Genomic DNA, 15,129 nt, shown 5'->3' with positions numbered 1-15,129 from the left:
GACTAAAATGACTGATTGAAAAATGTAACACTAAATTATTTACGATTAGAACTTATTATTTTTTTTTGGTTAACTAATGTTTAAGACAAGATTTTTTATGCATAGCACAAAGGGTAACAATTATTTTATTATGTTGTAAAATAATTGTTACCCTTTGTGCCATGCATAAACAATCTTGTCTTAAACATTAGTTTACCAAAAAAATAATAATTAATATTTGCCATCTAGTGAGAGAGTTAGCACTTACAATGCCTTTCTCATATAAAATAAAGTTGGTTGTTTTCAGGTGAAAAAATGTAACAAGCAGTAATTGCTGAATGAAACTCAAGAATATATTGAATTATTTCGCGGATAAGAGATAAGCCGCCATACAACCGTCAGCAGCTCAGTGGTTAGAGCTGTCGACCGGAAATCGAAAGGACACGGGTTCAAGTCCCGTTGGCGTCATGTATCTTTTATCAGGAGATTTTTCAATGTGGATGAGTGTTTCAGGCTAATAATTATTGCTTGTAAAATAATTGTTACGATTAGAACTGTTGAGAATTACAGATTGTCAACAGACATATCTTGAAACCGATCAAAAGCTAAAAAGAGCCCTAAAATCTATTGGGTTGACAACATCTTTAATAAGTGGTGTGTCAATTAACAACCAATAGAAATCGTCCACAATATAAAAATCTAAATAACTTAAAATAATATATAAATAAGGTTGGTGTTTCTTCGGCGTAACTTCAGTTGAAACAGTTTCGTCAAACAGAATCAGCGACCAGTGAATTTTCTAAGGATATTTTGTGACTATGGTAGGTTTTTATAATTTTAATAATAACAATACTAACTTGAATGAACAGCGCAATTTTTGTGAAATTACCCCTTAATCTATAGACATTTTATTTATTATAAACGCCCTGTTGTGCTTTTACATATATGCGTACTCAACATGATATACTGCATGATACAAAGACACAGGAGTTTTTTAAAGTTTAGATAACTAAATTTAAATATAAATATTTAAAAAATTAAGAAATCACATGCCTATGACATTGAAACTAACAAAGAACATATGTATATATATATATACATCTTTTAGATACATATAAAGCTAGAATAGAACAACACTAAATTTAAAATTACCCTAAAACCACCCTATTTAAATTCTATAGTAAATCTAATTTTCCTGATATTGCTAAATAAGATTCAAACTCATTATTCCAAATGAACATTGTTTATTTTATATAAATGAAATATGAATTGATTGGTATTGCTTCTAGAATAAAACAAAAGAGAGAGTCTTAGAAAATGGGTAAATTTTGTAACTTGGTTAGGAACGCAATTAAATTAATATATTTAAAAACATAATCTTTACCAAAGAAAACAGCAAAACCTCCCAAACGATGATATTTGCACACATTTGTGTTACGTTGGCCTATTAAGAAATTCCAGACGGAAAATGACAGAGTTTCGTTTTTGTTTTTTTAGCTAACAATTTTTCCGCTATGTATAAGATTTTTTAAGAAGTTTCTATTTCAAGTCCAAATCTTTAATTGCAGAGAAAATATGTGAATGAGAAAAGAAATACTAATAAGTGTTTTATTATGTAATTTTTTTGCAACAAATAGATATACCTACTGATATCCTCACTGGGATCTCCCGTGCTGAGGGAGATTTCATTTACATAATATTAAAATTTAGTAGTATAGATAATAATAAAGTAATTATAAATATATAAAACAGTGGTTTTTTGTCTGAAATGAGCAATAAATGGTATTTTTTTGCTCAGTTGAGTGGTTTCAGTTTCAGTCTGTATTTGGTGTCAGTATATTATCTATTTTTGATCTCCCTATGTTTTGTATCAATTTTTATTAAAATATTGTATGAGTTTTTAATGAGAGAGGTATTTTGTTGTAGAGTTTAGTATCATAGTATAGGAAGCTTTTTTGACGAAGGCAAAAAAATACCTGCTCTTCATTTGCATAATTCCAGAGATTTGTTCCCTAAATTAAAAGAAATAACAGGAAAAACACTGTACAATTAATGTAAATAAAAATAATGAAACAATATTGTTGGATAACATTTTTTAATCAGGCAATTTATAATGTTTGTTTTCAATCTTTCCACAGTTGTTATGAAAAAAATATAATCTTGGGATTATTCAATAGAAAATAAAAAGGTTGCGTATTGTTATTTTTTAGACCACATACACCGACAAGGGAACCAAGCCATCAGGAGGACAATTCCTAAGTTTCGACCACCTGACATTTTGGGTGTCAAACGCCAAACAGGTGAGCTATATGCAAATAATTTTATAATCTACTACACGCTAATCAGCAGAGACCTGAAAACTTCGCGTTTATGATACATCGCAAATTTTCCGCGAATAATATGATTCGCAATTTTCAGGCAAATAGCGCGAATTTTCGTGCTTATGGCGATGCCATACGTAGTAATGCAAAATCATGTGTTTTTGGTTTAAAAATAAAAAAAATAATTTATAAGGCCCATGATAACTGCTTTAAAGTTCAAAATTTCCTACTTACGAACCCATTTTCGACTATGGTTTTATTGTATAATGTGGCAAATTAAGTTATTTATAAAATGATCGGAAAACGTTTAAATATTTATGCGTGAACATCCACAAAATAAAATAAAAGGCACTTTTTGGCCATGTTTTTTTCTTAAATCAAAACAGCTGGATGGTGTTAAGCGGGAATTTAAGCCTTATCGCCATCTACGTAAGGAGTGTAATTGATGGCGACTCGATTCAAAATATTACACGACGTAGTGCATCGCCTTAAATGTAAAAAATAAGACAAAACCATTTGTTTTTTTTCTACTATCCAATGAGAAAATAAAAGCGTTGATACTTGGATGAATCCGGGTAGTAACTATTACCTAATAACATAATAAAATAGAAAACAATAAAATAATTCTGTATAATACATTTTCAACCGCGACTAGGCAACAAGGTAAGAAAACTATTCCATTATAATAATATTGTTTACGTCTAAAATTCAAATAAGTTTCTGCAACCAGTTCTTGTTTATTTGAAAAGCGCCAATAAACACAGCCTGCATTAATTAAACGTTTATTAAATGTATTCAAAATAGTGGAATTTACCACCAAAAGGCTAATAATGTTTACCAGTTTACTTTGATTATTTAAACGGCTTTAAAACTAAGAGAATGTTGTATTTGTCATTTGTTGTTTTTGTTATATATGACGAAGAGGTTTCAAATAATGCACAGTCACGCAATGACAAAGACCTAATGACTGATGATCGATTATGTCAATGCCTATGATCCTATGATATACCTATATTATACAATTGCAGTCACATATTATGTTGTACAACAAAAAACAACTTGCAAATATATAATATAATTGTGGGTATCGCAATCAGAGCTAAGTCGAACACAGTTCCCAATAACACAGATGCACTGCTCGCATACAGCATGCTTGTTATTCTATTTTAGAAAGTAAAATTCTGGTGAAAATTCTAAAAAGTTCATTTTTTTAACGATAAAAAGAATACACTATAAAATTGTCAAATATTCAATCTATTTCTATGTTAGGTTCAGTTCATTCAACACCAAAGAAGTAAAGAAGAAAAAGAAAGAAAGAAAGAAAGAAAGAAAGAAGAGTTAATAGCCTACATGTATAGAAACTTTGAAAAGATCCTTTCCCCCCCATCACTTAGTATTCCGTAAAAAAGACAATAGTATCTATTCGTAAATTACATTCCTGGAAATACAATAATACTAAAGCGGAGAAAAATCACGGGATAGTCTGAATTATTGAAAATGAATATTAATGTATTTTTCTGTTGAAATATTTTATTAAAGTACTTTATCGATTGCCTGAATTCTTTTCACAATCAGTTCCAATTTTGAAAATGATACTTTTTACATGCTTCCGGCTTTCACCCATCAAGGGTGTTCTAGGACATCATTTCAAATTATGGAGAGAGGGAAGGTGAATGTATATATTAATTATGGAAGATTCTGAAGAAGAAGCTCTGACTTAGAAAAGATGAGTTGTTGAATGGAGGGGGGGGGGGCAATTTTAGATAAGGCTTGATAGAAGAAAGGATATTGGTTTAGAGAGGAAAAATTAAATAAATATATTATTAAATAGATATTACATTATTGTTTTTCAGGCGGCCTCCTACTATGTGGCGAGAATGGGATTCCAGCCTTTGGCTTACAAGGGACTGGAAACAGGATCTAGAGAAACAGCAGCCCATGTTGTGCGACAGGATAAGGTAAATCTTACTTTATTTTTCAGGTAAAGTCAACCTGAACACCTGGCTTTAGACCTATTTTACTAAGGATCGGTATTCAAGTTGATTTTTAAGCTCGTACTGAAATACCGGCTCTATTTCACTTTATGGAACACATCTCTGTGTTTCTATTATCTATGGTCCTTATAAGCGTATATGCTGCTACCAAACTGCACGCATTATCATTTACCTTGTTTCTATTATCACTTGACTGTGGTGTGATAAAACCCTTTCAGCCACAAAATTAAAATTTCTGAACGCTGAAAACGAATATTTGCAAATTCATAAAACTATGTTTATGTGAAAATGCTTTTAAAAAAAAAATATGCAAAATATTGAAATTCTATTTATAATTATAAGAGATTTGAGGGTTGAGTAGTTTCATCTACGGTTTTCTCAAAATAACCTTAAAAATTCTCAATTTGGTATGCATACATTTTGTTTTTAGTATTAAAAATGCCAACTGCAAAAATTACTTTACCATCTTGTACTTTGAAGACATATGAAACATGTATGATTTTTTTTTTTTAAATAATAAATTGACTATAAAAAACCACTGCAAAGTAAGATTACCAAAAAATGTAGTATAAAGGGTTTTACCATAAAGCAGTCGCTGTCTATGGTCTGACCACTGCGTTTGCCATGGAATCTGTTCTATGTTCAAATTGCAGGAAATCATAGGCATTATAACAGTAAATAATAATAAATATAATATAAACTGAATGTAAAACAATATTAGTAAACATGTAACAGTAACATAAGATATGACATGAAGTTGTACATGACCACTTTTATTTGGGGAAGAACCGTCTATATATAGCTTAAAAAACTTTCCACAGTTCTCAGCAGATAGCAATACTTAGATAAGTTTAAATCCATGTTATTTGATACCAGACCCAGGAGCGTAGCTATGGGGGAGGATTCGACCATTTGGAAGGCGGGTTTGGGCACCGCCGCCCCGGGAACAATTTATTGGATAACCAACACCTCTGCCATAGGTCACCGGGTGATCTTTGGGTGAGGTTTGATCAGGACTGCCCACCAGCTATGTGGCGCGCCGGATCAGGAGACGTTGGTTTGGCAAGACCCTTTGACCTCTCCAACTGATCGCTCTTGACCCATTGCCTTGCGCTGCAGTTGGAAGAATAGATCATACTCCTGAACACACTGATCCCTAGATTCCTACCCATCCCTCATACCTTTTTCCTTCCCAGAACTTCCTCTCCTTCCCCTTTCCTTAAAAAAACTCCCCACACATCATCCCCAAAGATGACAGGCCCTGGAGGGAAATTATTTTTCTCATGGCCTCAAGTGGGGGTTCAATCCTGGTGGGGCGGGGAGGGGGGGCATCGAGAAAGGAAAGGGGGTGGGAAAATTTATTAAAAGGTTTTTTGGGACATCTACTACCGCAACTTACTATTTACATCACACTGATAAAAGAGATGGTGCAAATAATATGGTTGTATTTTCTAGGAATGTAGTCTACGAATATTATTCTCTTTTCTTCTATGCAATACTGAGGCTGATGGTGGGGGTTTGAACCCCTAAACCCCTCTCCCACATTAATGCTCTTGAGTCCAGACCAATAACGCCTACACGGAACTTAGATGAAGTGAACATACGTTACTGAGACAACGCACATGGTTTCACTGAGCTAGGTCCATAGGACATACTTTAGCTGGGCATTATTGTAGCTACCTATTTCATTCGTACTACAGGGTTTTCCAATAAGAGGTGTTATTTTGATATTCAAAGAAACTTTTCCCGTAAAAGATCAATGGTTTCGTTGCTTGTGTGGCACGTAGCGCTGTCTTATTGAATGCAAACGTTGTCCAGATCAATACCATCCAATTCCGGCCATAAAAAAACATTAATCATCTCTCGATAGCGCAATCCATTCACCGTAACTTTTGCTCCAGCCTCATTTTCGAAAAAGTAAGGTCCAATGACTCCGCCGGACCATAAACCTCACCAAACAGTCACACGTTGAGAATAAAGAGGCTTTTCAACAATAACTCTTGGGTTTTAAGAACCCCAGATGCGACAATTTTGCTTGTTGACGAAGCCACCGAGGTGGAAATGGGCCTCATCACTCAAGATGATTTTTCGATGGAATTCTAATAATTAATAATAGTGAATTTTAATAATTTCAATGCGTTCTTGAAGCGTGTATTGTTCCATTTTTATTAACGGCGTAGTTTCTACTTGTCAAATGTCAAAAAATGACAGCTTCAAAAGTAACATCTACCGAAATAGCGGGCTATTCAAAATAACACCTCTTATTGGAAAACCCTATACTCTTCATATTCTTTGAATGGCTATACTTTCATAAGCGGTGCTACATTTTTGTTTGATTAGTATGAATGTAACGTGTCTTGTATATTTATAATCTCATTGACATGAAAACAGACTTGTTCCCTGTCTTTCTAGGGTAAAAATTTCAGATTCGAAATGTATTTCTAAATAAAATCTATACATATTTGTTTAATAATAATAAAAATACACTTCTTCAACCCCAGGTGACTTTCATCTTTGAGTCTACCTACAGCACCGAGGAAAATGAGCTAAATGCCAGTGTAGCCGTACACGGAGATGCTGTGAAGGACGTTGCCTTTGAGGTAGAAGACTTGGACCACATTGTTAGCCACGCCAAGGCGAGGGGAGCCATCATTCTCAAAGACATCTGGGAGGAAACTGATGATGATGGTATTGTCAGGATGGCCAAACTGCAAACTGTGAGTATAGGCACACTAACTATAGACAACTCCATTGTAACATCTCCCCCTTTCTAAAGAAAGCCGCATGTAACAGAAATAGGGATTACAATGAAGCCCGATCACCTACTGCCTATTTGGGACTTGGGACTCTTTTAATTTATTTATATAAAGTCAAACACCAAGTGAATCCCCAAATTAGTTGGGTATTGTCGTGATTTTTTATAATTTTTTTTTAACTTGCGTAAGTATATTATAATGCGGAATATGTGATTTTGAAAGTATTCATAAAAAATATATTTGATTTGAACATTGCCTTTCAAAATAACAAATTTTCCATTTGAATATTAGTAAACTTGAAAAATTACGACATCCATCAAGCATCTGCCAAACATTTAAATAAAAGAAATACACTTCAAAGAAAAAAATATTAATTACTAAAACAATTTTGGTAAGTACCTAATATATCGCTTGACTGACACGATTCACAATTCCAATTTTGAAAATTAGAAGTTTGTTTAATTTGAATAATTTTATAAACTACGCAGGAATAAATCACGCACTTTAGCACCGACTACCGAAATTACTGAAGTTTCCGGCGTTACCCGGGCTTTGCGAATAGTTTTTCGAAATCGGATGTAGACAGTAATATTCCTCTTATTTGGACATCAAATGTGCAAAATCTCATAAGTATCACAATTTCGCTTTAAGGGGTGGGAAAATGCGATTATGTAAATTTCAAAATCTGTCGACGTCGACAGTGACCTTTCTCTTGTTTTGAAGGTGCAAAATTAAATCAATCTCATAATAAAACTGTAGATTTGCATAAAAAAACAAACCCACTTAAAAGATATTTAGTATTTATAAATCTTTTTTTGCAAATATTATTATTTATTTTATTTTATTTTTTTATTAAATAAGTACATTTTTGTTTATTTGTTACAATATATGATCAAATATTTCAAGACCCCTCTTCCATAGAAGCATTAGCTTGTGGCTGGAAATGGAGTGTACATTGTTTTATTACAGTATGTAGGTAATTAAAAATAAAATGATTTTAAACTTATTTGAAGAATGGAATGTTACTTAAGGAAACTAATTGAGATGAGTTATTCTTAAGATTAATTCAATTGGAAACATTTTTATTTTTTGTAGGTTTGTCTTTAAAATATTTTTTCACAGTGTTTATTGTTTGGATGTTATCATTAATGTTTCTAATTTCTTCAGGTAGTCGATTGAAAAAAATTCTTGCCCGGTAAGTGTAATAATTTTGTGCAAAGGAAGTGTTTAATTTTGGGCATGGAAAAATATATTTAAGTCGAGTACGGTTTTCAGTTAGAAATTGATACTTGTCTTTTTCTTTTATGATTTGAATTAATGCATTTTTAGTATAAAGATCTTTAAATGAAGGCACTTGAAATTCTTCGAATAATCGATCCGTTGGGTAATCAGAAGGTTTTCTTAATATTATTTTAATTATTAACCTTTGTACCACTTCTATTGGAGTAAGGTTAGTTTTGTATGTGGATCCCCAACTAATGATACCATATTGCAGAGTTGATTGGACTAAGGCATAATATATTAAATATAGGTTTTTTAAAGACAAAAAATTTCTGATTCTTAAAAATACATAGGTATATCAGTTTTCTGATTTTTTTTACAATTTGACATATTTGTTCCTTCCAATTCAAATTTTTATCGATAATTACTCCTAGATATATGATTGTGTTTGTGTTTTTTAGTATTGTGCAGTTTTGGAGACAGTAATTTTTATTATGTATTTTGGAATTGTCATGAATGATAATGTCAAAATTTTTAGTATATTATACTGTCTAATTTCATATATTAATTTAATTTAAAAGTTGTAATCTATTTCATTTTTTTATTATTATTTTAAATAATTATTTGTTTCCAGTATGGTACCAATACCCATACATTGGTTGAAAGGAGTAATTATAGGGGAGTGTTTCTCCCAGGATACGTGGCTTGTGCAAAGGACCCTCTGGTTGATATATTGTGAGTTGTAACCTTTCTTATACAAGTATATATTACCTATAACTTACCCATATAGATATTTGCAACCTATTGAGTAGGTATGCTTTAACTTACTACATACAAATATATGAATGAATGTTTTCTTGTTTCATGAAAATAGACCAAATGGAAAACTGAACTACATTGACCACGTAGTCAGCAATATGCCCGATGGAGAAATGGAAAGCACTGCCTCGTGGTATGAAAACATTCTTCAGTTCCACAGGTATTGTAAATTCTATTCATGTTTTTCAACACCATTGTGGTGGTTAAAAATAAAACAAAAATACATATTCAAAGAGAAAACATTAAGGACGGGTTATTTCAGAGAATTTGAACAATTCATCGGATTGCACAGTTAAACTGAAAGTTCTATTCAAGTTCTATTATTATTTCAGTTCTGTGAGGCAACTGGCCCATGTTTATATAATAACAGAGTCTCAATAGAACTTTCACAGAACTTTAAAACTAACTTTGAAATTATATGAATTGTTCAAATTTATTAATAATTATATTTCGTTGATAACTTGCCATCGTTCCTGAGCATGGCTACAGATCGCCAATTTTTTTTAATTTTTTTATTTGGTACATTATTTTTTACAATTTATGTTTTCCAGTAATGTAGGCCTCACTGGGTGGCTTGCCCGTGCTGAGTCCTTCATTTTATAGTATGAAAATCTAATCTACATATTACATTTAAAGAGAAAATAATAAATTTAAAAAGAAAATAATAAATTTAAAATTAAAAATACGAAATACATAATAATACATTTAAAGTTAAATAATACAATGAAAATAAATCTTGTGTGTTTGTGAGTGATGTGTATTTATATTGGTTTTGTTGTGTTACGTGTAGGTTTTATTTTTATTTTATGCTATGAAATTTTGGTAATATTGTCTTTTTTGTTCTTTAATCCATTTTGTAATTTTGTGTGTGAATTTGTTTTTACTTTCCTCAATTTTAATTTCAAGTTTTAAACTGTTGAAAGCTTTTATTGCATGGTATTGGTAGTGTCTTTGTCCAAAGCTTGAATTTACTGTCAGAGTTTTTATGTTTTCTTTGTACGCTTGTCTAACTGGTCTGTTAGTGCTATTTTGTGTATGTTGAAATTTATTTTTTTTGTCAAAAATGTAGTTTAGTAGTGTTTTAACGTATAATTGGCGTATATCTAGTACGTCACAGCTGTTGAATATTTGGTCTGTATCAGTCAGTCTATGTTTTTTTAGTATTACCTTTAAGATCGTTTTCTGTGCGGTTTCTATGTAATTGATAGCTGAGTTTGTTGCTCCTCCCCAAGCAATAATTCCATATTCTATTATTGACTGGCAAGTGCAAAATATATGATTTCAATTGTTTTATTTTATATATGTTTGTTATGTTTAGGAAAATGTGTATTGTTTTGAGAAGTTTATTTGTGATTTGTTTGATGTGAGGTATCCATCTAAGGTTATGGTCAATTACGATTCCTAGATACTTTATTTGTTCTGTTTTTTCTAGAGGCAATTTTTTTCAATGAACAAACAACAATAAAGTTGGCCAAATATGCTTAATTTTGGTCGACGTGAACTGTTTTTATGTTTGTTGATCTGCAGTCGAGCTCTGAAAAAATTGCAAGTTACTGACACTGTCGATGAAACCTTTATCACAGATGTGTTTGTGCTTGGCGGACTGTATTGATGATTTTTAACTTATTTCAGATTTTGGTCCGTCGATGACAAACAAATATTCACAGAGTATTCTTCTCTAAGATCAATCGTCATGAGTAACTGGGAAGAGACAGTCAAGGTAAATTAAATTAAAGTTCTAGATATGTAAAATACTAAACATTAAATTATCATGATTCAGTCATATTTAAAAAGTCATGATTCATAAGGATACTATTCAACGCATTCTGTACTTCGCTGTAAACATCAGAACCGACTGTGGGTAGATTACACTGCATCCTAATGGCAAAAGCTAAAAATAGCTTACAATATCGCTTATCGCCAACTATTCAGCCTACCGAGACACTGCCGCGCTACGGAAATGTTTCTGTATGGACGAATCCACTCTTTCAGAGCGCTTCTCCGCCACCACATGGGAAGCTTATAGCGCAGACTACGCCAATCAAATAACACTATCATCATTACCATGTTTGCCTGGATGGAGACTCATCTGATGGCCGATGTTCAAATATCCTCCATAAACGGCAGCTTGTACACATTTTTCACTTCTATTCCGTATTGCCTATCAGTGTATTGTCATTATTATTAATTGTCTGTTATTTTAAAATATTTAATGTATTGCATTGCACTACCCCTGCATACATTCTGGAAAAACTCTTATTATTATTATTTGTCTGTTATTTTAAAATAGGTATGGAATGTATTGCATTGCACTACCCCTTCATACATTCTGGAAAATCTCATATTATTATTATTTTTCTGTTATTTTAAAATAGGTATGGAATGTATTGCATTGCACTACCCCTTCATACATTCTGGAAAATCTCATATTATTATTATTTGTCTGTTATTTTAAAATAGGTATGGAATGTATTGCATTGCACTACCTCTGCATACATTCTGGAAAATCTCTTATTATTATTATTTGTCTGTTATTTTAAAATATGGAATGTATTGCATTGCACTACCCCTTAATACATTCTGGAATAAACTCTTATTATTATAACTCATATTGGCACATTGCGATTTCACATACGTATATTATTATACAAATGCTAAGATTTGCCAAACAATTTTTATTTATTTTTAAGAAAAGTACCTATAAAAAAAGTCCAGGTTTGCCGGCAATAAAGATAAAGCTAAGACATACCTGTTTAGACTTGGAAGCAAGAATTCTCATTTTCTTGTTTTTCTTGATTTTCAGTTGCCTATTAATGAACCAGCTAATGGCAAAAGGAAGAGTCAGATCCAAGAGTATGTGGAGTACCACGGGGGCCCGGGAGTACAGCATATTGCTCTGAACACTAAGGATATTATTGGCAGCGTGAGTTATGACAAAATAATCAGACAAATACTGGCAACAACCACTAGCAAATTATGTTTAAATACTCCAGATTATTATAAATATTTGTTGCTTGCTTTATCTCAGTCTATAAGAAAAGGAAAAAATAGATTTTAATAATATCCTATTCATATACAACTTAGGCTCCGCATTTAGCTTTCAAAGATGGTTTGAGAGGGAGATATTTAAATACGAATGTTAGAGGGAGCTTGCTAATATTAAAAAACGATAACAATTAAACAAAAACACATGATTTTGCATTACTACGTATGGCATCACCTTAAGCGAAAATAGTGAAAATATTTAATAAATAAAATAGAGCAAAAATCTCTCGACAAATGCTTTAGTTGCATTTTTTCATGCCAATAATAAACAACTATATATAATAATTAATCGATAATTTTCGGAGCTTACTTATTTGCGATTTTTTTCTATCGAGGGAATTTCATATAATTGACGTTTTGGCATAACAAATGTATAGATATTATCTTAAAAAATAGAGTTAAAGATAAACTTGTAATAAATCAGTAGAAATTGGGAACGTGGGGGCTTAAGTCAAAAAGCTCCGAAGTTTTTTACTAACTTCTAAAAAAAATCATCGATGGATATGAGGACTTTGTCATTGCCTAGAGAAAGACCCCGTTTCACGAACGTATGATTCTCACTGCAAGCTCTGCAAGAATTTTTTATACTTTGAATTATATTTATGTAAGAAATTTGATCAATTTCTATTTGAATTTTCCAGATTTAGAATCTCTGAACTCTGAGACAAGAGTCGTAGGACAAGTTTCCAATTATTCTTTTTATTTTTAGTTCCAACTTATTAATCAATTTTCATACTTACAGATAAGAAATCTAAAAGCCAGGGGTGTTGAGTTCCTGACCATACCCGCTTCCTATTACGAGATCATCAAAAAGAAGCTGGAAGACAGCCCGGTCCAGGTGGCAGAGAGTATCGACACTCTGCAAGAACTGAACATCCTAATTGATTATGATGATGATGGCTACCTTCTGCAGATTTTCACCAAGAACATGCAAGACAAGCCCACTCTCTTCTTGGAAGTTATTCAAAGAAATAACCACAACGTAAGTTATAATATTTGTAATATATATATATATATATATATATTCACATCTGTACATAAATAGACTTGAGCGACAAATGCCGAATGAATCAATTGAATTGATTCAGTTAGGTGATGCGATTAATTTTTAGTATTATACTGAATCAAGTCAATGCATCCCCAAAACCCTCATTCTTGAGAAAATTTAAACGTTAAATAATGTGCAATGGATAAGTTAAGTGCATAAAGCCGGGAATACACATGCCTGTAGCTGGCACACTTGCATGCAAGCTCCTTGCACATGCCAGCTACTATCATGTATATACGCTAACTTGCATGCCTGTACCTGCCTTGCAAGTAGATTGCACAACATTTGATTTACTGGCATGCAAGTTGAGGGAGGGGACGAGGGGGGCTATGAAACCGGCATGTGTGAACGTCGCGACAGGTACGGGCATGCCAGTAGCTCAGTCTCTCATTAAATTAGCCACACATTGTACTGCCAATTGCAATATGATGATATTTAATTCACTTCGAATGTTTTCCATTGCCAAAAAGCTTGAGACTACTCAGTCTCAGAGTGATTTGAGACACGTACTGTCTAGTGACTGGCATGTGTATACGTCTTGCAAATATAGGCATGCAAGGACGCAACTTGCATGCAAGTTTAACTTGCATGTGTATTCTCATTGCGCCAGTAACTTGTACATGCCATTAACATGCATGCAAGCTACTGTTCCATTTTACAGGCACGTGTATCGCCGCCTTTATTCTGCATTGAGTTCACTTCATATTATTGAACATGTTTCAACAACTTTGAACAATTCAAGATTCATAAAATAGAAGTGTTTACATCTAAAAATGAACTACCAAAATTTTAAATCAAGTGATTTAATTCAATGGTGAATCAGACTGAATGCATTCATTAGTGAATGATTCAATTCACTCGATGCAGTGAATCAGACTGAACTAATTCACTCAAAGTGGTAATCATACTGAATTCATTCGCTCAATTTGGCGAATCAAACTAAATTAATTCATTCAATGCGATGGAACAGACAAAATTTATTAATTCAAAATGGTGAATCTAACCGAATCGATTATCTCGATGTCATGTGCTAATTCACTCACGGGATTAATTCACTGGATGCATTGAATCAGACTGAATTGATTCACTAGCGTAAATGATTATACCGATCTATAATTGGTAACAAAGAAATAGAACTCTAGATACTTTAATAATTTCTCTTGTTCCTTTATGCCTAGTCATCATATCAATGATTCGTCACATTTTAATTGAACTTTTACCTTCTTTGTTGCTTTAGGATACCACCGAATGACAATATCTACAACCAAAGAAAAATTAAATTACCATCCTTTTTTAACTAAGAAATTTATTTTCAGGGGTTTGGTGCAGGAAACTTCAAGTCCTTATTTGAAGCGATTGAGGCTGACCAAGAAAAAAGGGGAAACCTTTAAAAATTGCATGAAGAGATCAGAAAAACGCAATTTTTCATTTTGAAAATGTAAATAAAATATATATTTTTTATAGTTATCAACATACATAATAATAAACTATGTATTCATTTTTACAATTTTTTTTTTCATAATAAAAATACATTACATAATTGAATGGATGTTTTGTGTCTTAAATTTTAATGGAAAATAAAAAAGGAAGGATAGGAGAAGTAAAAGAGGAAGTTTGGGAAGTAACTGGTTATTCAGATCTCTAGTAGTGCAAAATCTACTTATTTCCAGTATTTTTAGTTGTTTACTTGTACAATACAACCCTCATCATCAAAATTTAATTAACAGAAAAAAATGTTATTTCAATATTCACAAAAGTTTTGTTTAAAAAAATGAATGAATAATTTTTAGATTTGTACATTGACACAATAAGGAAGTTGAGTGAAAAATATTTTGACTTATAAAAAATATGTTCATGTAGATCGAAAAATATCGATTCTAAATATATAAATATATTTCTATATTATTATTCTTAGAATTAGTTAAACGTTCTTGAGAAAGCATTAA

The 15,129-nt window shown here is 32.0% G+C and overlaps 1 protein-coding gene across 1 annotated transcript; it reads left to right on the top strand.

The window, feature by feature from the left end:
* The first annotated feature begins 673 nt into the window (after positions 1-673).
* On the top strand, positions 674-14,728 carry Hpd (4-hydroxyphenylpyruvate dioxygenase). Its single transcript, XM_089636612.1, has 10 exons — positions 674-800; positions 2,190-2,279; positions 4,154-4,258; positions 6,796-7,011; positions 8,906-9,006; positions 9,146-9,250; positions 10,723-10,810; positions 11,894-12,013; positions 12,878-13,117; positions 14,500-14,728. Exons 1-10 carry the CDS (start codon positions 798-800, stop codon positions 14,572-14,574), a joined length of 1,143 nt encoding a protein of 380 aa, XP_089492738.1. The 5' UTR covers positions 674-797; the 3' UTR covers positions 14,575-14,728.
* The last annotated feature ends 401 nt before the right edge of the window (positions 14,729-15,129 follow it).

The sequence above is a fragment of the Hesperophylax consimilis genome, chromosome 10 (assembly GCF_061612785.1).
Source record: "Hesperophylax consimilis isolate HC1 chromosome 10, BYU_Hcon_1.0, whole genome shotgun sequence".
Taxonomy (NCBI): Eukaryota; Metazoa; Arthropoda; class Insecta; order Trichoptera; family Limnephilidae; genus Hesperophylax; species Hesperophylax consimilis.
Note: the sequence above shows the minus strand (reverse complement) of the source record. Positions and strands in the feature narration are given on the sequence as shown.